Source organism: Onychomys torridus, chromosome X (genome assembly GCF_903995425.1).
Source record: "Onychomys torridus chromosome X, mOncTor1.1, whole genome shotgun sequence".
Classification (NCBI taxonomy): domain Eukaryota; kingdom Metazoa; phylum Chordata; class Mammalia; order Rodentia; family Cricetidae; genus Onychomys; species Onychomys torridus.
Genome location: NC_050466.1, coordinates 6675929 through 6699635, shown reverse-complemented (window position 1 = coordinate 6699635; position 23707 = coordinate 6675929). Strand labels below are relative to the sequence as shown.

General features: G+C 38.7%; 1 protein-coding gene across 3 annotated transcripts in view; it reads right to left on the bottom strand.

Annotated features, from left to right (window-relative positions):
* The window catches only part of Usp9x (ubiquitin specific peptidase 9 X-linked), a 142895-nt gene that overhangs the window by 8358 nt on the left and 110830 nt on the right, over window positions 1–23707 (bottom strand). For all 3 annotated transcript variants that reach the window (XM_036175504.1, XM_036175503.1, XM_036175505.1), the window contains 10 exons: window positions 22113–22303; window positions 18483–18656; window positions 13653–13794; window positions 10574–11324; window positions 9585–9708; window positions 8413–8638; window positions 6453–6582; window positions 3802–3987; window positions 3225–3445; window positions 3049–3137 (listed from right to left, as the gene is read on the bottom strand). In XM_036175504.1, the coding sequence (XP_036031397.1) occupies window positions 3049–3137; window positions 3225–3445; window positions 3802–3987; window positions 6453–6582; window positions 8413–8638; window positions 9585–9708; window positions 10574–11324; window positions 13653–13794; window positions 18483–18656; window positions 22113–22303 (2234 nt within the window). The remainder of the gene's footprint in view (window positions 1–3048; window positions 3138–3224; window positions 3446–3801; window positions 3988–6452; window positions 6583–8412; window positions 8639–9584; window positions 9709–10573; window positions 11325–13652; window positions 13795–18482; window positions 18657–22112; window positions 22304–23707) is intronic.

The following is a 23707-nucleotide window of genomic DNA, read 5'->3' as shown; positions in this document are numbered from 1 at the left end:
TTAAATTTTGGAGAAGATGACAAAATTAACAGCTTGCCTAGGGTCAAACAGTTGCCAACCAGTCTGACTCAAGTCTGTGCCCTAACAAACTTTACTTGTTCAAATTGTTTTCTTTAGGAAGTTTAAATATATTACCAGAAGCAAAGTCAGGACACTCAAGAATAACACAAACTTAAAAAAGTTAACAAATGAGCTGGAGAGATGGCTCAGAGGTTAAGAGCACTGGTTGTTCTTCCAGAGGTCCTAAGTTCAATTCCCAGCAACAACATGGTAGCTCACAATCCTCTGTAATGAGATCTGGCGCCCTCTTCTGTACAATGTATACATAATAAATGAATCCTAAAAAAACAAGTTCACAAACACCATAGTTGAGAGTAATTTGCTTTATTTTTGTCTTTTGTTTTTGAGAAAGGATCTCATTATGTAGCACAGAATGGCTTTGACCTCTCAATCTGACTGTCACAGCCTCCCAACTGCTGAGATTACATGCTTGTGACACCATGCCCAGTGCTTGTTTGTGTTAGACATTATCTGCCAATAAACAAAATATGACATACCTATAAGACTAAGTATCATTCAGCCATAAAAAGGAAATAAAATACCAATATATAGTATAATGTAAATGAATCTTGCAAATATTACACTGAAGGAAAGCAATTAGACACAAAATGCTAAATGTTATAATTACATTTTGGCAAACTACTAATAGGCAAACTATAGAAGAAAGCAGATTAATGGTTGCTGAGGCTGGGAAAAACCAAGAGTGTCTAAATGGGTATAGGCTTCTTGCTGCTTGATCTAAGATACTACACAGAAATCTACTTCTCAGTTTTTTTTTTTTTTTTTTTTTTTTTTGGAGGGGAAGTAGTGCTGAGGGTGAGGGCCAGCCTAACCCACGTTAGATTAAATGCTCTGTCATTAAGCTACTACCTCCCTTATTGACACAAAACTGCTGAAACATCACTTTTGCCAAATCATGCTTTATTCCCATTAATATCAGCAGTTTCCAAATACCATCTTTAAGAGTACTACCTTAGCAGTGCAGGACACATGTGGAAGACATTATAAATACATGATACCTATTTATTTACCTACTGAACTAAAAAACCCAAAAAGCTACACTATGCATTTCCTTCTTCCTAGTTTTTTCAAGACGGGTTTATTTGTGTCGACTTGGCTGTACTGGAACTCACTCGGTTGACCAGACTGGCTTGAACTTAGCTGCTCGATTGCTCTGTGAGATTATTTTCAAGCCCGAGTTAAATGACTACTTTATTTCTCAAAGTTAACTCAATCTATGTTTTCATCACATTATACACTAAAAAGAGAATTTAGATATGTCTAACTATAAAGCTATACATTCTTTTCTATTTTTTTGAGAAAGGATCTTGCTATGTAGTCTTGGATGGCTCAGAACTCAAAGGATCTGCCAGACTCTGCACTGGAGTGCTGGGATTAAAGGTCCATATATCATAACTTCCTAAAAGCTATATAATCTTACACTGTTTTAAAAAACCTTTCCTGGACCAGCTTTGTAGACCAGGCTGGCCTTGAACTCACAGAGTTCACCTGCCTCCGCCTCCCGAGTGCTGGGATTACAGGTGTGCTCCACCACTGCCCGGCTACATTGGCATTTTTTTTAAAGGATTAAATTATTTTATGTGTAGGTGTAGTGTAGGAGTGTTTTTCCTGCATGTACACATATGCATCACTATGTGCCTGGTGCCTTTAGGAATCAGAAGGTGTCAGATCCCAAAGAATTAGAGTTATAGAGGGTTTGAGCCAGTGTGTGGGAGTTAGGAACTGAATCTGGATCATCTCAAAAATATGGTCGAGCCATCTCTACAGCCCCAAGAATGGATAATTTAAAAACTCAGTACTTAAGAGTGCGTTGTTAGCTGTCTGTGATCATGTGCAAAGTAGCAAATCATTCAAGTTGACCAGAACTGGTACTTTCCTAGCCGAGGTTGAATAAAGTGACTCTGCCTTTTTTCAGTTTCAAACTATGAAGAAGTATCCTCTTCTGCTGTTTTAAATGGCCTTTAAGTACATACAGCACTGAAGTGCTGTCTAGTGTTCCTAAGTTGTGATGTATCTTACATCAGGTATGAGGTGTAAGCTGTTGGCTATAAGTTTAATGTTAAAGTTAGCTATATATATACATCATTGTTTTGTTTTTCGAGACAGGGTTTCTCCGTGTAGTTTTGGTGCCTGTCCTGGATCTCACTATGTAGACCAGGCTGGCCTCGAACTCACAGAGATCGCCTGCCTCTGCCTCTCAAGTGCTGGGATTAAAGGTGTGTGTCACCACGACCTGGCTATATTTATTTTTTTTTAAAAAAGATTTATTTATTTATTTATTATGTATACAGTGTTCTGTCTGCATGTGTCCCTGCAGGCCAGAAGAGGGCACCAGATCTCATTACAGGTGGTCATGAGCCACCATGTGGTTGCTGGGAATTGAACTCTGGACCTCTGGAAGAGCAGCAGAGCAGCCAGTGCTCTTAACCTCTGAGCCAATAACCAAATATACATTCATGTGTGTATATGTGTGTGTGTGTGTGTGTGTGTGTGTGTGTGTGTGTGTGTGTGTGTATATGCATGCATGCTAGTGGACATAGTGGACAGCTGGAGAGAATTGGCTTTCCCTTTTACCATGGCCAAACTCAGGTCATCAGGCAGAAACAAGTACGCTTACCTACAGAGTCATCTTGCTGTTCCACTTAAGGTGGTTTTTTTTTTTTGGGTTTTTTTTTTTTTTTTTTGAGACAAGGTCTCCCTGCAACCCTGGATAGCTTGAAACTCAGAGATCCGGCTGCCTCTGTCTCCCAAGAACTCATATGTATATCAAAGTCTATTGATGGTTTGTTTTCTTTTATTAAAAAACAATTCAGGCTGGGTGGTAGTGGCACACGCCTGTAATCCCAGCACTCAGGAGGCAGAGGCAGGAGGATCTCTGTGAGTTCAAGGCCAGCCTCCAAAGCTACACAGAGAAACCCTATCTCAAACCAAAACAATTAAGGTGAATAATGTTAAAAGGGTATTTACCTGTGAGTCTGCCAGGAATCTTCAATCAGTAAGATTTGTAAAAGCAGATCCAAATAGGGCCGGAGTTCATAAGTATAGGAATACGCAACCTAGAAGTAGGTAAGACACAGTGAATAATGGACAAATGGATAACAAATCAAGTAGTAGTGATTTAGCAATGGTTATGTTGTTTTAACCTGCCAAAGAAGTTCACTGAGGACGGTAGATGAGAACTGAGGGTTCTCCCAGCAGCAAAAGCGAAGCAATTTGACGGTCTCATCGGAGTTACTGCAGTCTTCAATAATTTTCTTCACATAACTTGTTCTCACAAATAAAATGTCTACCACATTTTGTTGAATTGGCATTATAGGTTGTGATAAATTAGGATCACCAAAAGGATTTGGAAGAGAAGGATTACCTACAATAAATACAGATTTGTCACCAATGAACAACCAGTAAGCTCTACAACAACAATGCAGACTTCTCAGAAAATAGCCTGTGAATGTGTTTTAGAAAAAGGAGCTGTAGAGGTCAAGTTTCCTAACCATAATGAAGAAAAGTAGTACTATGTATTACAATGACTAGGTATACCAACACAAAAAAATTACAAATTTAACCTAGTAGAAAGCAGAAAATGACTCATATTAATCATGTGAAAAGGTACAGGACTTCAAATATTATAAAATATTGCATTCACATCCTTATTTTGTATTTAACTATCTTCAGTATTATATTTAATCTAGTATTCAAAAACTACTGCCAAGAATACGTTACCATTGATTGAAGACTGCATTCTTGAGGAGACATTGCAACATCGGATTAGCTGTGAGACTACTGAGTATAATTTGCCTAATTCAGCATACTGGTATTTAATTGGAGGACCAGGACCTTCATCTAAAGACACAAGCATAAAGGTAGCAGGCACACTCAGTTTCAACAGCTGTGTCTTCTCTGCCACTCCTGCAGTCAAAAGAAAGACAGGAAACAGGCAGAGGAGGAGAAAAATGGGGAAGGAAAACATTAGGATGGAAAGAACAAACACCAACAGTTATTAAAAATATTTGTCTGGGTTGGGGATTTAGCTCAGTGATAGAGTGCTTACCTAGCAAGTGCAAGGCCCTGGGTTTGATCCTCAGCTCAAAAAAAAAATATTTGTTTGGGCTGGAGGGATGGCAAAGAGGTTAAGAGCACTGACTGCTCTTCCAGAGGACCTGGGTTCCCAGCAACCACATGGCAGCACACAGCTGTCTGTTAATGCCAGTAATAGGGGATCTGGCACCCTCACTCAAATATACATGTAGGCAAACACAAATGTACATAAAATAAAAATAAATAATTTATAAAAAAAATTTGTCTATCATTTCCCTGCTCTTTGTATGTGTATTCATGGTGCACATGTCTTTGGAGACCAAAGTTATATTGAGAATCTTCCTCAAAAGCTCTCCTACCTTATCCTCTGTGGCAGGATCTCTCAGACCTAGAGCTTGTAGATACTTTATTACTTTATTTTACTAGCCAGCTTGCTCTGCGGATACCTTGTCTCAACCTTTTCAGGTTGGAATTACAGGCAAACCATCATGTATCATTCAGTATTTACATGAGTTCTGAGGATTTGAACTCTTGTACAACAAGCACTTTAACCACTCAGTGAACTTTCTAACCCTGGTCTATCACTTTTTTTGTTGTTGTTGTTTTTCAAGACAGAATTTCCCAGTGTAGTTTTGGTGCCTGTACTGGATCTCGCTCTGTAGACCAGGCTGGCCTCGAACTCAAGGAGATCCGCCTGGCTCTGCCTCCCAAGTGCTCCACCACTGCCTGGCTGGATTATGCCTAACTCTTGCCTATCACATTATAATCAGGAACACACTGCTTTTACCTGGATTCAGACTTACTTAACTAGGATAATAAATTTACCACTTTAGCAGTTTTAATATTGAATTCTATGCAAAACAGTGACCATTTGGCTATAAGTGTGTAGACAACAGGACAAAGAAGACCTTACAGCCAGGAAAATTTAAAGTCTAGATGTGAACTAGACTGTAATTCCCATTATAAGAGCAATGAAGTGAGAAATAGTGTTGTGATATGCAGCATGGGCTGGAGATCACAACCAACCATAAAGACAAATGAGAAGTAAAGAGGGCCATAAATCAATAAGTACTGCCTGGGCATCGAACTCAAATTTCAATGTAAAAGTTGTGTGAGTATTTTTTTTTTAACTTTAAAAGAAGTCATTAAAAAAAATAAATTCTCAGGCTGGGGATTTGGCTCGGTGGTAGAGCACTTTCCTAGCAAGCACAAGGCCCTGGGTTTGATCCTCAGCTCAAAATAAATAAGTAAATAAATTCTCTAAGTTTCTGAACCCGTTCTGAATATGGCCAAACAGAATTATCATTAATATGGAACTTGCCAATAGTTATTTTAAGGTAAGCATATTAATACCTTATTGGCAATCTCCCACCCTCAACTGCCCCTCACCCCCCTACCCCGCCAAGACAGGGTTTCTCTGTGTAGCTTTGTGGGTCCTGGAACTCACTCTATAGACCAAGATGACCTTGAACTCAGAGATCTGCCTGCCTCTGCCTCCAGAGTGCTGGGATTAAAGGAGTGTGCCACTACCACCCTGCTGGCAATCTTAGTAATTTCTATTATTATAGGACATATATTTCCTATCCAAGCTAATTAAAAGAAACAACAAAATAACAATGCAAGAATTATTTGTTGCTTTTTTTGAGACACAATCTCATTGTCACTTTGGCTGGTGGTCTAGAACTCACAACTCACTATTAAGACAGGCTGGCCTCAAACTCACAGATCAATCTGCCTCCCTAGTGCTAAAATTAAAGGTGTGCCCCTACGCTTTAGTGCTGGCAATGCCCATGTTCGTGGTAGACAAGTGTTCTCCCTGGATCCAATCTTTTGCAACAAAAATAGAGGAACTCAATAGAGCATGATATTTAGGTACAGTTCTAGGAGTAACTGAACAAGAACGAGCAGGTAATATTAGAAAGAGCAAGCTACTTTGAGAAGGAAAGCTGTCAAAAAGAGGCAGCCCTGTTCCAGGGAATCCAACACCCTCATATAGGAACATATGCAGGTAAAACACCAATGTACATAAAGCAAACAGATGCAGTACCATTGCTTAAGGAGGCAAAACTGAACAAACTTTCACCTGTGTTTACCAGAGGTATACATAAAAAATTATAAAGCACACAGAGGAAAAGGTTTGATGTAAAGAAAAATCTTTAGGGGTTGGGGATTTAGCTCAGTGGCAGAGCACTTGCCTAGCAAGTGCAAGGCCCTGGGTTCGGTCCTTAGCTCCAGGAAAAAAAAAAAACTTTATATTTCATCATTTGACCTTCTTAATGACTTTATCATTTAACACAACACTTTAAAACAGAGATGATGAAAATTTCAATTCTTACCTAAATTGGCATACATTACAAATAAGTTGAAATACTGCTGTAAATGACGTCCGTGCTCTGAAACTTCCCTCCTCAAGAGATTTAGCACTGCTCTTAGTAAGTGGTCACTCAAGCTTAAGTTGTCATAAGCCTGTAAAGGAGAAAACACTAGTAAATTCAACAAGGTGAAACAGTGATACTCTTGTAAAAAGGGGACATGGATGTCTATGTTGAACATAAGAATACTTCTCTGGAATGACTGATTACATGAAGTCTATCTATCTACCCTGCCTACCACCACGAGATTGATCCAAGGCCTTGTGTATGCTAATGCTAGAGAAGAACTTTGCCACTGAGCTATATCCCAAGATCTCTTCTTACTAATAGAGAAGTGTCTCAACTAAGTTGGCCCAAGCTGGCTTTGAATTTGCAATCCTCCAGGCTTAGCTTCTGAAAAGGCTGGGATTATGGGCCTGTGCCACAAATTATTAAAAGGAATAGGAATTGATTTTTGTCAAAAGGAATGAAGACCTCAAGTAGGTTTCCCATCTTTTCTTTTTCCTTTAATTTTGTTTTGAGACAGGGTCTCAATATGCAGAACCCAGGTTGTCTTTGAACTCTCAACCACCCTGCTTTATCTTCTCAGGTAGTAGAGTTACAAGCATGTGCCACTTACACTTAGCTTTTGAGTTAATTATAGATTTTTTTTTTCTAGACAGGGTTTCTCTGTGTAGCTTTGCGCTGTTCCTGGAACTGGCTTTGTAGACCAGGCTGGCCTTGAACTCACTGCCTCTGTCTCCCCAGTGCTGGGATTAAAGGCCTGTGCCACCACTGTCCAGCTATATTTATTTTTTAAAAAAGATTTATTTATTTTTATACATACAGTGTTTTGTCTGCATGCGTGAGCCACCACTGCCTGAAAAGATTTTTTTTACTTTGCTGCAATTGAAACCAAAAATGCTCATTAAAAAAATCCCAACAAGCTGGGCTTGGTGATGCACGTCTTTAACCCAAGCACTGGGAGGCAGAATCAGGCAGATCTCTGTGAGTTCAAGGCCAGCCTGGTCTACAGAGTGAGTTCCAGGACAGCCAGGACTGTTTCACAGAGAAACTCTGTCTCCAAAAAACCAAAACCAAAACAACCAACCAACTAACCAACCAACCAAAATAAAACCAAACCACTACCAAAATGAAGTAGATACAAAAATCCCACACGGAAACACTATTTTGTAAGCTAAGTAAAAAAATAGGGCTCGGGTTGGGGATTCAATTCAGTGGTAGAGCACTTGCCTAGCAAGCGCAAGGCCCTGGGTTCGATCCTCAGCTCAAAAAAAAAAAAAAAGGGCTGGGGAGATAGCTCAGTGGGTAAAGTGGGAGAGCTTCCCACCCAAACAGAGAGGCAGGAGTTTGAGCCCTAGAAGGCGCATGGTGGAAGAAGAGAACTGACTCTCACAAGTTGCTCTCTGACCTCTACACTTCTGCTGTGGCACATGCACAACATATACAAAATAAATGTTTAAAAAGCAAGCAGACACACACAAATTTAAGAAAATTCCCTTCTGTGCTAGAGATGGAAATCAGAGCCTTGTACATTTTAGGAATGTTCTCAACCACTGAATCATAACCCAGGTCACCCACACATTTTTAGAGGGCAAATATTTACTGTTGCTTTTTATCCAGTAATTTTAATGGAACTCAGGTATCAGGCTTTGTTACTGTGCTAAATAAATATATTTTAAAAAATTTAAAATTAAAAAAAAATTTTTTTTTAAATAAAAAGGTATTCAGGGGCTAGAGAGATGGCTCAGCAGTTAAGAGCATAGACTGCTCTTCCCAGAGGACCTGGGTTCAATTCCCATCACCCCACATGGCAGCTCACAACTGTCTGTAACTCCAGTTCCAGAGGACCCTCACACAGACATACGCACAGGCAAAACACCAATGCACATATACAAATAATTATAAACAAAGGTACAATTACCTGACTAGAAGGTCCAGGAGATGCAAAAGGTGAAGGACATGGCCCATCTTGCAAGGAAAAATGTGCAATGAAAACTATAAGTTTAGCAAATGCACCTCTCACTTCTGCACTAGGGCATTCCAAAAGGTATTCAGAAAATCGATTTGAAACATTAAAAAGGACATTGTGAGCAAACCAAAACCGCACGTTCTTGCTGTGACGAAGAAGAATACATAATGCATCATACCTAAAACAAAACAAAACACAACTATCAATTCAGTTCACTTATCCTAAAGTAAAGAGATGGATTTCTAGGAAACAAAACATAGCAAACATCTTTTTTCATTGAAGGCAGCAGCAGTAATGACCACTTCTAGTATTAAGTGGTGACCCCTGTCTTTAATCCTGGTGGATCTGAGTTCTAAGCTAGTTTGGTCTACACAAAGAAACTCTGTGGGAGTTGGGGAGTGGTAGAAACAGATGAATACAATATGACTTCGCCTAATATCATAGAATTACAAAATAGGTGAAAGCTTGCATTGGTTACTAGAAGACCATTATTAGTCAAGTGGCAGTGGTGCCTGGTCTACAGAGTGAGATCCAGGATAGTCAGGGCTACACAGAGAAACCCTGTCTCAAAGAAAAAAACAAACAAACAAACAAACAAAAAGGCCCCCCAAACCAAAACACACTATTAAATGATGACAAAATACCTTCTTATTGGACTATCTTCTAGGTAAGTAAAAAAAGTTTTTTTATACTTATTTAGTGTGTGTGTGTAGCTAAAAGGACTATTTGCAGGATAGGTTCTCTCTTTCCACTATGTGGGTTCTGAGGAATCAAAATTCAGTTTTGTCAGGTTTGGTGGTAAGAGCTTTCATATACTGAGATCTCTCATTGGCCCTTAATAAGTAACAATTGTTAAAAACACATTATAGCTGGGTATGGTGGCACATGCCTTTAGTTCCAAGCCAGCCAGTCTACAAAGCGAGTTCCAGGACAGCCAGGTTACACAGAGAAACTCTGTCCTGAAAAACCAAAACCAAAACCAAAAAACAAACAAATACAATCACTATTTTTTAATTCTGCTTTTAAAATTTGAAGCAATAACCTCATGGTTCTGAAAAAATAAAGCACTCTACTAAAGAATCCCACCAAATTTTAAATAGGAATAAAAATCCAAAACAAGATACCAATCACTGGCAGAGCCACGAACTATTTTCTTTGTGTGAAATCCTGTAGTAAAGAGGAATCTAGCAGCAAGCTGAATACTAATCATAGTGATTTCTTCTGCTTCAGGAGATAGGTGATCTTGTCCTAAAAACAAACAAACAACCAAACACATACACATATTTAAAAAATAATAAAAATTTCTGGTCAAGATCCACTTTCAAACTAGTTTGTACTTTGTGCTCTCAATTTGTTAATATAATAATAACTTTTCTTAGATTACTTACAAAATGCCCATTCCTGAATTTAGCACTTAATATAAACAAACAAAGCCGGTGCACCATTTTAATCCCAGCACTCAGGAGGTAGAGGCTAATGGATCTCTGTGAGTTCTAGACCAACCTAGTCTACAAAGTTGAGTTCCAGGACAGCCAGGACTGTTAACACAGAGAAACCCTGTCTTGAAAAACCAAAACCAAACCAAACCAACCAACCAATCATACCCCCACTTCCCAAAACCAAAATCAACCAATACAAAACAAAACAAAAAACCAAGGTTGGGAATGTAGCTCAGTGGCAGTGTTCATCTACCATGCACAAGGTCCTGGGTTCAAATCCCAGCACCACATTAAAAAAAATACTGGGAAACACCACCACCACCACCAACAAAAAGAGATGAGTTTGAAACAAGTCTGGTCTACAGAGTGAATTCCAGGACAGCCAGTGCTATATACTGAGAAACCCCGTCTTGACCCCCCATAAAAGGAATAAGGATTAGAGAGATGTCTCAGCAATCAAGAGCACTTATTGCTCTTTTAGAGGATGGCGGTTAAGTTCCCAACATCCACTCTTTTAACTCTAGTTCCAGGGAATCCACATACACAAAGCATAGACATTACATGCAGCCAAAACATTCATACATATAAAAAGGATAAATCTAAAAAAAGAAAAAGCAAGGCTTATGCCTACTAATAAATTACCCTATGCTATAGGAAGCTAACTCGACACCTACCTGGAGGAGGGTTTAAGTAAACACCATTACACGTAAGTAGTTTTTTCATAAACTGAAAGTATTCCAGACTATACTGCATTCGGTTGTGCATGAACTGTACATTCTGCTTCCGTACACTTCTCTCAATGGCTGATGGCATAACAATCTGATGGGGTCTTGTGGTAATAGCAATCTCTGATATGTATCGTATCAACTCATCATCATGGTCTATTGTGTCCATTCGTTCATAAAAAAGTATATAAGCATTCCACCACCTTTTCTGGCGCCTGTATGACATGCGCTTCATCATGTGATCAAACACTTCTCCCATGTACTCGCCACCAAAACACTGGTTTTTCATTTCTTCATCGTCATCCATTTTACACTCTGTTACATCTCCATCATCAAATTTATACCAGCGATTCTTTTCACCGTCTCCTCCATTCCTCTGAATGATGTAAGAATAGTAATGTCCCCCACTTGCTTGACCACTGTGCACAAGCACACCTACAAGTCTGTACTTTGTGCTTCCTGCTTTCTCTTCAGACTGTTCATTCTGTTGTATCAGTTGACTTTCTGGGTTTACGTTATCCCCCTCTAGCTTAGCAACACCTGCAACTGTGTAAGGTTCCATGTCTAACTCTCGAGGAAATTCAAAGTAATCATTGAACTTGATTGCACATTCTCTTTCCCAGTCATAATCGAATCGTTTTAGTTGGATAGCAAGGACGGGAGGTAACTTTTTAATTAGCAAACGCTTTACAGTATCAACCTAAAATAAAGAAAAAATTAATAGATACAATCCACTATAAAAAACAAACCAAAATCCAAGCAACCACCACCACACCCTCAAATCAGAAAGTGAACTAGGCTGTCACACATGCTAAGCAAGCACTCATCTTTAGCTATACCTCCAATTCTTTTTTGCCTGGGTGTGTTTTAAACTTGAATGTGTTATCCTCTTGCTTCAGCCTCCTAGTTGAGGTTACAGACCAATCAAACATTTTTCTCTTGGAATTTTTTAAGACAGGGTCTCATACTATATAGTTCTAGTTGGCTTCAGGCTATGTAGTTTAGGCTCGCCTGGACCCAAGGTAATTCTGGTGCTTTTTGGCTTCCCTTGTGAAGTTGTGAATCATCACATTTAGCTGGTTTCTTTTTCTTTTTTTCTTTTTTCTTTTTTTTGGTTTTTCAAGACAAGGTTTCTCTGTGTAGCTTTGGAGGCTGTCCTAGATCTCTATGTAGACCAGGCTGGCCTTGAACTCACAGACATCCGCCTGCCTCTGCCTCCCAAGTGCTGGGATTAAAGGCGTGCGCCACCACCGCCCGGCAACGTTTAGCTGTTTAAGCAAACTATTTTATGTGTAAGTATATACCACATGTGTGCCTGGTGGCTGAGGAGGCCAGGTAAGGGCAACAGATTCCCTCAAATTGGAACCAGAGATGACTGTGAACTCTCATGTGGGTGCTAGAGACTGAATCCAGGTCCTCTAAAAGAGCAGTAAGCATTCTTCACTGTGAGCTCTCTCTCCAGTCTCTTAAACAAACTCTTAAAAAACAAAACAAAAGAATAATCATTATATCAAGTTTTCTTAAGACTTACTTGGATTGCAATCATAAGGTAATTCTGTGAAGTTCATGTAAACCTTAACTGGTTAATATGGAAACAGTTTATACCAGTTATTAGAAATTGCAAAAATTAGTTATTTACACGTTACTTACTACCTGGTTTCTATTCTGTCCTTGCCTCTAGCCATTGTTTGTTATTTTGTTTTGTTTTGTTTTTTTGAGACAGCATTTCTCTATATAACCATCCTGGCTGTCCTGAAACTCACTGTGTAGACCAGTCTGGCCTCAAACTCACTGACATCTGCCTGCCAATGCCTCCCAAGTGCTGGGATTAAAGGCGTGTGCCACCACCGCCCAAACCCGTTGTTTATTATTTATAGTTATCCCAACAAAGGTTGTTTGCTGTAAGCAAACTGAAGAAATAGTTTATTTATTTATTTTTTATTTTTTTATTTTTTTTGGTTTTTCGAGACAGGGTTTCTCTGTGTAGCTTTTGGAGCCTCTCCTGGAACTCACTCTATAGCCTCAAACTCACATGGAAACTTGTCAGAATAGTTTACTTTTTATTGGGCAATTAGAAGGTGATAACATATTTGAGATCTTTACAACCTTAAGATAGCACTACAGAACCTTAAAGATAGGATAAGAGTCCTGGTGAAGTTTAGCAACCTGCTTCATGTCTGAGAGCTATGGTGACAATGTTGCTCCATAGCACTTAATCCCAATGTACAGATTTTAATACTTCTCTAAGTGCTGTGGTAAGCTAAATAACACAGGTGACTTACAGGTGAAATGGTTTGGAAGCCAGAAAAGGTAAACATAATTTACTATTCATACATTTGAACATCCTTCTCCTTTGAAGAGCTAAGTTCCCATAGGTAAGATCTAATTAGGTAATAAAAAACAATTTTACAGGTTGGGGATTTAGCTCAGTGGTAGAGCGCTTGCCTAGCAAGCACAAGGCCCTGGGTTCCATCCTCAGCTCAAAAAAATTTTTCTTACTCTATTTAAAAAGTAATAGTTTAACAAAACAATCCCGGTCATAAAAAATTGGTTTCTTCCATCAGCTCTGCATTTGTTTCTTGGAGAAACAAATCTGTGTTAACTCACATAACGAAGGTGATATTAAGATATTATAATTTTATATTTCCTAGCCTTTTCTGGCATGACTTTTTAACTTCCTTCCCCTAGAACACACACACACACACACACACACACACACAGAGAGAGAGAGAGAGAGAGAGAGAGAGAGAGAGAGAGCGCTTTTTTATTATCATGACAAAGGAAGATTTAAAAAGAAAGTGTAAACTTCAGATCCACCTCCAAACCCCATGTCTTTTTTTCTTTCTTTTTATAAAGGACCACCAAGTCCAATCTGTGCTGTCTATATTCTTCTGGGTGTAAGGCCATTCACTGGATTGTAGTCCATTTACTAAGACTTAAAGAAAATGGTCTTTCCCTCACCAGGAGCTATCAACTATCCATAGCTCCTTAGTTAGAAGTATCAGTTATCTTAACAGACAATTCATACCTTTTTATTGCATTTTTCACAATGATAAGCATTTGCCCCTTCTAATAAATCTCCTTTGACATACTGCTCCAAAGAATCAAGAAGATTTTGGTGGTTTCTAATGTCTACATTCAGAGTCGTAAAGGATTCTTCACATTCGTACCTAAAGATAATTAAGAAATTATCAGAAAAGGATTTACTCTTTAGTTCTCTAAATATTTCATTATTTACATATTTAATGAAAACTAAATCTATAATAAAACCCCTAAGTCATGGAATATTACCAATATCAATGGCATTTCTTGGTTAGTTAGATTGTTCTGGTCACTACATCAGGTTGGTTATACAGTCTACATGTTAAATTCTTTGCCTTCCGGTTTCTCAGAAAATTAGTAATCGATCTACCTCAAGACCCAGCCATACCACTCTTGGGCATATACCCAAGGAATACTCAATCTATTACAAAGATACATACTCAACTATGTTCACAGTAGCACTATTCATAATAGCCAGAACCTGGATACAACCTAGATGTCTGTCAACTGAAGAATGGATTAAGAAAATGTGGTACATCTACACAATGGAACACTACTCAGCAGAGAAATACAATGACAGCATGAAATTTGCAGGCAAATGGATGGAACTAGAAAATATCATCCTGGGGCTGGAGAGATGGCTCAGAGGTTAAGAACACTGGTTGTTCTTCCAGAGGTCCTGAGTTCAATTCCCAGCACCTATATGGTAGCTCACAACCATCTGTAATGAGATGTAATGGCTCCCTCTTCTGGCCTGCAGGGATACATGCAAACATAACACTGGGTACATAATAAGTAAATAAATCTTTAAAAAAAAAGAAACTATCATCCTGAGTGAGGTAACCCAAACCCAGAAGGACAAACAAGGTATGTACTCACTCATAAGTGGATTCTAGATATAAAGCAAAGAACCATCAAGACTGCAACCCACAGGACCAGGAAGGCTATATAGCAGCGGGGACCCTAGGATGCTGTGGCTTATAAGAAGTTTTGGTTTTACTCAATGAAAACATTTCACTATTAGGATAAGAATTTATACCGTATCAAGCTGATAATAGAAAAAAAAAACAACAAAACAAAAACAGGGCTAGAAACAAAAAAGCTGTGGGGCATGATGAAGAGAAGGAAGTAAAGATAATAGAGCCAAGATAAGCAAAAAAAAAATTTCTTTGCCTTCATGACAAATTGCTAGAGAACTATCACCACCCACATTTGAGTGAATTGGGTTCTGGAAAATAAGACAGGCTAGCGGGGTGGTGGTAGAACCTGCCTTTAATCTCAGTACTCTGATTCTAGGTTAGCCTGGCCCACAGAGGGAATTCCAGGACAGCCAAGGCTACACAGAGAAACTCTGTCTTGAAAAACAACAAAAAACGGGGCTAGCTAGGCTTACAGTTTAAGCTCCTTTAGTCTACCATGTTGTTTTCAGTAATTAATTTTGTTTTAACAGTAATTAATTATGGGTCCCACTGTCTCTCTGTAAGACTTTATAGAACAGGTAACTAGCTGGATTAGGCCCATGCTCTAACAGTTGTTTGACCACTTTTCTAGGCAAACAAAGTCCTGTAATAGTAGACGTGGATTCTACTTGATATAACAAAAACAGACTGTTGGTCAAGAATTATGGATCTGAGCCCGGCAGTGGTGGGGCCTTTAATCCCAGCACTTGAGAGGCAGAGGCAGGTGGATCTCTGTGAGTTCGAGGCCAGCCTGGTCTACAGAGCTAGTCCAGGTAAGGCACAAAGCTACACAGAAAAACCCTGTCTTGAAAAACCAAAAAATAAATAAATAAAAAAGAATTATGGATCTGGCTTAAAGATTATGTTCTCTTAAAATTTTCTCTTGGCAGCCGGGTGGTGGTGGCATCTGCCTTTAATCCCTGCACTTGGGAGGCACAAGCAGGCAGATCTTTGAGTTTGAGGCCAGTCTGATCTACACAGTAAGTTCTAGGACAGCTAGGGTTACACAGAGAAATCCAGTCTTGAAAAACTAAGAAAATCTCTTGGTAAAAAGTCCCAAAAGCGCCGGGCAGTGGTGGCACACGCCTTTTAATCCCAGCACTCGGGAGGCAGAGGCAGGCGGATCTCTGTGAGTTTGAGGCCAGCTTGGTCTACAGAGCTAGTCCAGGACAGGCTCCAAAGCTACAGAGAAATCCTGTCTCGAGAAATCAAAAAGTCCCAAAGCGGCTGGAGAGATGGCTCAGAGGTTCTTCCAGAGGTCCTGAGTTCAATTCCCAGCAACCACATGGTGGCTCACAGCCATCTGTAATGAGATCTGGTGCCCTCTTCTGGCCTACAAGGATACTTGCAGGCAGAACACTGTATACATAATAAATAAATAAATCTTAAAAAAAAAAAGTCCTAATGCTTTACAAGACTGATAGAAACAGATAACCAAAATGTTGGTTATTTAATCAATAATTAACAGGTTAAAATTATTGTATCACTTGCTTCAGATGAAAAGATTTTTCAAAAGAACCAAAAGTTGCCCAGGCTACTGGACAATATATGTCCAAAGAACACACACAACCTCCCATTTAAATTATAAACCCACAGGGCTGGAGAGATGGCTCAGGGGTTCAGAGCACTGCCTATTCTTCCAAAAGTCCTGAGTTCAATCCTCAGCAATCACATGGCAGCTCACAACTATCTGTAGTGAGGTCTAGTGCCCTCTTCTGGTCTGCAAGGACATATGTAGGCAGAACTCTGTATATATAATAAATAAGTCTTTAAAAAATTATAAACTCACATGAGTTTTCATTTATATAGTTCCTTCAATAATTTACCCACTGAAAAACAAAATGCTTCCATTAATGACAAAATCAGCCCATGACTACATAAAATAGTTTGGTTTATGAAAAACAGCACCTTTTAAAAAATTTTACTCTGGGTTGGAGATTTAGCTCGGTGGTAGAGCGCTTGTCTAGCAAGCGCAAGGCCCTGGATTCGATCCCCAGCTCAAGAAAAAAACAAAAAAAAATTTTACTCTGTGTATTGGTTCTCTACTTCCACAATATGGGACTAGAGGATAGAACTTAGGTCAGCAGGCATGGAGACAAGCATCTTTAACTTGCTGAGCCATTTTGTTGGCTTTAAAACTATCGTTTTAGAGATTGCAAATCACCAGTAACTTGTTTTAAGAGTATTTTAATAAAGAGCAAATCTTAGGCCGGGCGGTGGTGGCACATGCCTGTAATCCCAGCACTCGGGAGCAGAGGCAGTTGGATCGATCTCTGTGAGTTCGAGGCCACCCTGGTCTCACAAAGCAAGCTCCAGGACAGCCTCCAAAGCTATAGAGAAATCCTGTCTCGAAAAACAAAACAAAAAGCAAATCTTAAAAATGTATTATTTAAGCTGGGAGGTGGTGGCATACACCTTTAATCCCAGCATTCGGGATCTGTGAGTTCTAGGCCAGCTTGGTCTACAGAGTGAGTTCCAGGACAGCCAGGGCTGTTACACAGAGAAACCCGGTCTCAAAAAACAAAAACAGTTTGTTTTTTACAGTGTGTATGTCACTGCATATACATGCATATCAGGACAGCTTTGTAAAGTTGGTTCTCTCCTTCTGTATTTTGATAAACTTGAACCATCTTGCTGCCTCCAATAAATAAGTATTTTTGGTTTTTAAAATTTATGTGTAAGCTTGTGTGAGCCATATGTTGTGCTGTGTGCCCACAGAGGCCAGAAAAGGATGTTGGATCCTCTAGAATTAGTTATGGTTATGAACTGACTGATGTGGGTCCTAGGAACTAAACTTAGGTTTTCTCTAGAAGAAAAGCAAGAGCTAGTTAACCGCTGAGTCATCTCTCCAGCCCCCAGTTTATTTTGTTTTCGAAAAGTTATTTTATGTGTATGGGTGTTTTGCCTTCATATGAATGCGTACACTGTGCATGCCTGGTGCCTGAAAAAGCCAGAAGGAGGTGTCAGATCCTTGGTAAATGGAGTTAGAGACAGCTGTATCTAATCATGTGGGTCTTGGGAACTGAACCTGGGTCCTCTGCAACAACAGCCAGTTCTTAAACAATGAACTGGCTCTCTAGCACCCCTAGTTAAAATTAGCACACAAAGTAACAGGTTTCCTTATCCTCCTGCCTCAGCCTCCCAAAAAGATTAACTACAGGCAAAAACTACTACATCCAAATCTTAATTTCCATAGCTGCAAAACAAAACAAAAAAACAAAAAACAAAAACAACCCACATAATATTCCCCTCAACTTTTATAATACTTTGTATGTACATATACCTTGAGAATGGTAACATATGTGTAAAATTGGTAACAGGTGGAATTGTTTTACCATTTTAAAAAGAAAATAACATCTCTAGCTAGTTATCTTCTAAACTCAGTATATTATTAAATTCTAAGATAAAAGGCAAACAATTCGCCGGGTGGTAGTGGCGCATGCCTTTAGTCCCAGCACTCGGGAGGCAGAGGCAGGTGGATCTCTGTGAGTTCAAGGCTAGCCTGGGCTACAGAGTGAGTTCCAGGACAGCCAGGACACAGAGAAACCCTGTCTCGAAAAACGGGGGAAAAAAAAAAAGCCAAACAATTCTAAACATATGCAAATTAACACCTTAGTTCCTTAAGAATCTATGAAAGAATTAAAAGTATGAAATAGTAAAATAAGACAAAAGCACAAGAAAAGGAATCAAGTTACTTAACAAAACCCAAAACCACCCTACAGCACTCAGATATTCATAGTACTTAGTTTATTCACTTGTGGGAGTTTGATAAATAGTGGCATATTCCATTTTTATATTAGCACTATTAAGAATTTTATTCTTGGTAGCATATAACAGTATTATATATTAGCATTTACCTATGTGGGCAGCCTTGGCAAATCTTCTGATCAGCAAAGGAACCTCCCAAGACTTTACTTAGCATAGCTGGATGCCCTAAGGCTTTTAAAGCTTCATCTAAACTATCCACCAACGAATTAAAGAACTCCAAAGCATCATGTTGTTCACGAAGATTAACAGGCTCACCCCAAAGCCTGCAAATGAATGGAATATAACATGTAACATATGACATTCACAACAATACAAACATTTTTATTTCCTAGAGCTATGGGTAAAGCAATTATAATGACAGCATATTCAAACAACTACATGAGGATATAGGAAACACCACAAAAGTCCATCCATCACTTTATGTTAAAAGTGCTACTCTAGTGGCAAAGAATTGGCACAGAACTCCTGGCATGGTTGATGGACAGCTTAGATTTAAGAAGGAGGTTGGTTCAGATAATGTGTTATACATTATCTAGCATTTTGAACTTAGCTGTAGATGCTATTAAAATGAGGTGGTAGGTCTAACAGGGAGTTTTTCACTAAGCATTTTGCTAAATTTGGGATTACAGACAAAAAGAATTGTGTGTCCACCTTCATTAAACTGACTTTTCCAAATGAAAAAAGAAAGGTTTTACTAGTTCTACAGTTAATCTATTTTCAATCTCAGGATTTAAGTTAGACAAACTAATCCTGAAAACCAAGTGTCACTCATACACACATATATAGCACAGAATGAGAACTGCCATTGTTCAAGACCAGGCCCTGATGGAATCTATCAGATACCTAACATTGTATTCATAGAATAATACACATAGAGGACATAAGTATATTCTTTCCAAGCAAGAGAGATAACAAATGTACTTTATATATGCCAGAGCACTGTTTAATAAATATTTCTTGTACATAGCAAATAATATCACATATTTTATACAAAAAACACTACATATAGCAACTTTAAATCAGATCTATCATTTGTTAAAATTAAACTGTTACATTATTGGAAATGACACTAATCTATTCTATTTACTTTCAAGCTACAACACAATCTCCCTCACTTCTAAACATGTACGCCCTTTAACAGACATCTGTTAAGATACCATGGTACCAGTTATCACAAGTTATTAAATGAACAAATGCTCATGTATGTGCAATGAGAAGCCCACAACATCATTAATATAGCCTTTTTGCTCTCTTTCAAATTTAATCTGAATCTAATCACAAAAAAACAATCATACAAACCTAATTGTGAGGTTCACTAGCAGAGAGCAGAAAACAGCAAAGGCTTAAGAGGGAAAATACCCAGCATTGTGGTACACACCTATAGTAAGTATCTCAGTATTCAAGTGGCCAAGGCAAGAGGATCCTGATTTCAAGGCCAGCCAGTCTCAAATGACAACAAAAATCGAAACACCAAAATGAAAGTCACAAAAACAAAATAAACAATTGACAAATTTCAGCATGAAAGGTGAGAAAGTGTGCAATTCTTGGATATCAGGAACAGAAAATCTGGATTTATAAAAGCCTTATAGAGGCAGAAGAATATAAAGTAGAGGGAAAACAGAATGGTCTACAAAGAGGAAGAGGGGTGTTCTGGTGATGAGACTGAAAAAAAGTGTAATTGGTAGAGTGGTGGTACATACAAACTCCCAGTAGTGACTGAGTAGAGGTTTAATTAGGGAAATACAAGAAACTGCAACTGTTCTTGTTGCTGACAGTGTAAAAAATAAAGGATTCCTTATTGGGAAGGAAAAGAATAATACGAGGGAGCCTCACTCTGCCAGAAGCAGAGGAAGGCAGGCAACCCTCTAGTTCCTTCTGTCAGCTGCCTAGCGGTCCCTTGGAGGAACTGTACTTTGCATTACTGAGAATGGGAGTTAGGGCCCTTGGCTACGCTAGGCAAGTGTGCGACTCAACTGTATATCCCCTACACTTTGAAGCAGCACTATTTAAAAAACAAACTCTATATTGCTATCAAGACTGTATGTTTCTTTTATTCTCTTTTTGTTTTCTCTGCAGTATTTCTGTGTAGCCCTGACTGTCCTGGAACATGCTCTGTAGACCAGGTTGATCCAGAACTCAGAGATTCACCTGCCTCTGCCTCCTGAGTGCTGGGATTAAAGGTGTGCACCACTGCTACCATCAACTCCACTGTCTGGAGAATGTAGTGTTTCTTACTGGAGTACTGTAGGTACTGACTTAAAAAACATGAACTGAAGCTAAAAAAACCAAAAACCCAAACCAGTCATACAAAATCAACTCCCAAGAGCAGTGCATTTATGCTGTCTTTACTATAAAATGTCCAATCTTAGACTTTAAATCTTGTTTTTGTTTTGCCAGAGCTGAGGACCGAACCCAGGGCCTAAATCCCCAACCCTGGACTCTAAATCTTTAAAACTACACTAAATAAACAAACCTATTCTCTTGATAGATTGGCAGCTGGAAAGATTTCATTGTAATAATATAAATATAAAGCCAAATGAGTAATACAAGATGATTGCTGCTACCATCGGAGAAGAGGCAGACAAGCATCATGTACCAACTCTTCAAGGAGATAAACATGGGGATCCAGTAGCCTTGCCTGCAAAAAACCAAAAATACCATGCTAATCTGATCAAGTCTCTGGATCTCACTAGGCACGTTAAAAAGCACTCAGGGGAAAAAGAGATAATACTATTTGTGGTATATGGTCCTCATGTGAATTCTGATTTTGGGAAAATTATTTGAGCTAATGGGGAAAGTCCAAACACTGACTGTGTTCAGTATCAAGGAAGCTTTAAAAAGCACAGTAATAGATCCATTATGTTTTAAAACAGACATCAAATACACATAATGAAGTATTTATAAGTGAAGCTATTATCTGTAACTTGTCTCAAAATAATTTGGAAAGAAGTAGGAAGCTGAGCGGTGGTGGCCCATGCCTTTAATACCAGCACTTGGGAGGCAGAGGCAGGTGGATCTCTGTGAGTTCGAGGCCAGCCTGGTCTACAGAGTGAGTTCCAGGAAAAGGTGCAAAGCTACACAGAGAAACCCTGTCTTGAAAAACCAAAAAGAATGCTGTCCCTATATGTATTAAAACATCACATATTGGGCTGAGGAGATGGCTAAGGGGTTAAGAGTACTGGCTGTTCTTCCAGAGGACCCAGGTTCAATTCCCAGCAACCACATGGCAGCTCACAACTGTCTGTAACTGCAGTTCCAGGGGATCTGATATCCTCACACAGACATATATGCAGGCAAAACACCAGTGCACATAAAATAAAAAAAATTATAAAAAAGAATATATTAAAAAAATCATAGGGTTGGGGATTTAGCTCAGTGGTAGAGTGCTTGCCTAGCAAGCACAAGGCCCTGGGTTCAATCTTCAGCTCAAAAGAAAAAAAAACCTGAAATTAAAACAATCATATAGTATCTCCCATAAATTTGTTTAATTTTTAACATGTCAAAAATTAACAAAACAATTGTCTTTTCCTCATTATGACAATCACAGGGGAAAACTATGGACTGCTATGGGCAAAATAAATTAGAGAATCTAAGGATAGTTGGAATATTACTATTGCTTAAAATCTGAACAAAAAGTTACCTGAAGATACATATTTTAGGAATATGAACTTTTCATCAAGTTTGAAGATGTGTTTTATGACTATCCATCCATACTTTACCTGAACTGTTTCCAAAATCCTCTGGGCACATAGTATTGTAGTCGAGAAGCAGCTAAATGCCCAAAGATAACCTGAAGGTGTCTTAGAACACCAATATTGTACTCTTTCCTATCTTCTGTTTTACTTAGTGCTGGTTTATCTTCAAATTGTTGAGGATACCCAAATACATCATCCCTGGGATCAACATTGCTCTAAAAATAAAAAAGGTATCATTAATGAACTAATCAGAAGTGTAGTAAAATATGTTGAGATAAATTCCAGTTAGTGAACATACACTTTTGTTTCCAAAAGACTTAATTTTCAAAAGGTTTATACATTTTGATTTATAGTATTAAGTCTTATTCCTACCATTTTCTTTTTCTTTTCCTTTAGTTTTTCGAGCCTGTCCTGGACTAGCTCTGTAGACCAGGCTGGCCTTGAACTCACAGAGATCTACCTGCCTCTGCCTCCCAAGTGCTGGGATTACAGGCGTGCGCCACCACCGCCCAGCTTCCTACCATTTTCATGTTGAGTGAGAATATAGACATTAATAGCTGTAAAAAGAATGAAGCTAAAGCCTCTTTAATATTACATAGAAAAAACATCCAACTCAATCTGCACCAAAGTCCTAAAAGTTAGAGCTAAAACAACAAAATTCTTGAAGGAAAAATCTTCGAGACATTGTAGTTGGTAATGATTTCTTACTATGACATCAAAGGTACAAGCAACATATGAAAATCGACAAGTTGGATCTCAGGAAAGTGAAAAACTTTGTGTAAATATACTGCCAAGAGAGTAATAGGGCAACTAATTTAGTGTGGGAGGAAAATGGAAAACCACTTATCTGATGAGGAAGTAGAATCCAGAATATATAGAGAACTCCTTAAACTCACAATTCGAAATTTAAAATGCAAAAAGCTGGCAAGTCTTTTATCCCAGCACTTAGGAGGCAAAAACAGGCAGACTTCTTTGAATATGAGGCCAATCTGGTCTACATAGCAAGTTGCAGGCCAGCCAGAAAGAACTACATATAATGGGACCTTGCTTAGAAAAAAAAAAAGTAGAAAGATTTAAGGAGGTTTTCTCCAAAGATGTTCTACCTTAAACTCAACTAGAATACCTATTATGCTAAGAACTAAAAGCAGGGTCTGTGTATTCATGTTCACAGCACCAGTAGCTAAAACGAGGAAGCAATCCAAGTGTCTGTGACAGATGAAATGAACACAAAATGTGCTACATACAGCCAGTGAAGTATTATCCAGCTGGCAGGAGGAAGCTCCTAAGTTCCGGGTCAGTTTGCACTAATCTCAAAACAAGCAAACCTTGTCAGTCACAGAATGGCAAATACTGTTATGATTCCACTTATATGAGGCACTTAAGAGCATTCAAATTCATAGACAGGGGAAAAAAGTGGCTGTCAAGGGCTGTTGTCAGGTTGGGAGTTCTTTAATGGGTACAGAGTTTCACTTTTGCAAGATAAAAATAGTTTTGGATATGGTGGTAATGATACACAATAGTAAGTACACTTAATACTATTTAGCTGTACAGTACAACATAGTTAAGATCAAGTCTATTTTAAAACCTTGGAGAACAAATAGTAGAGTTGAGCACTGCAG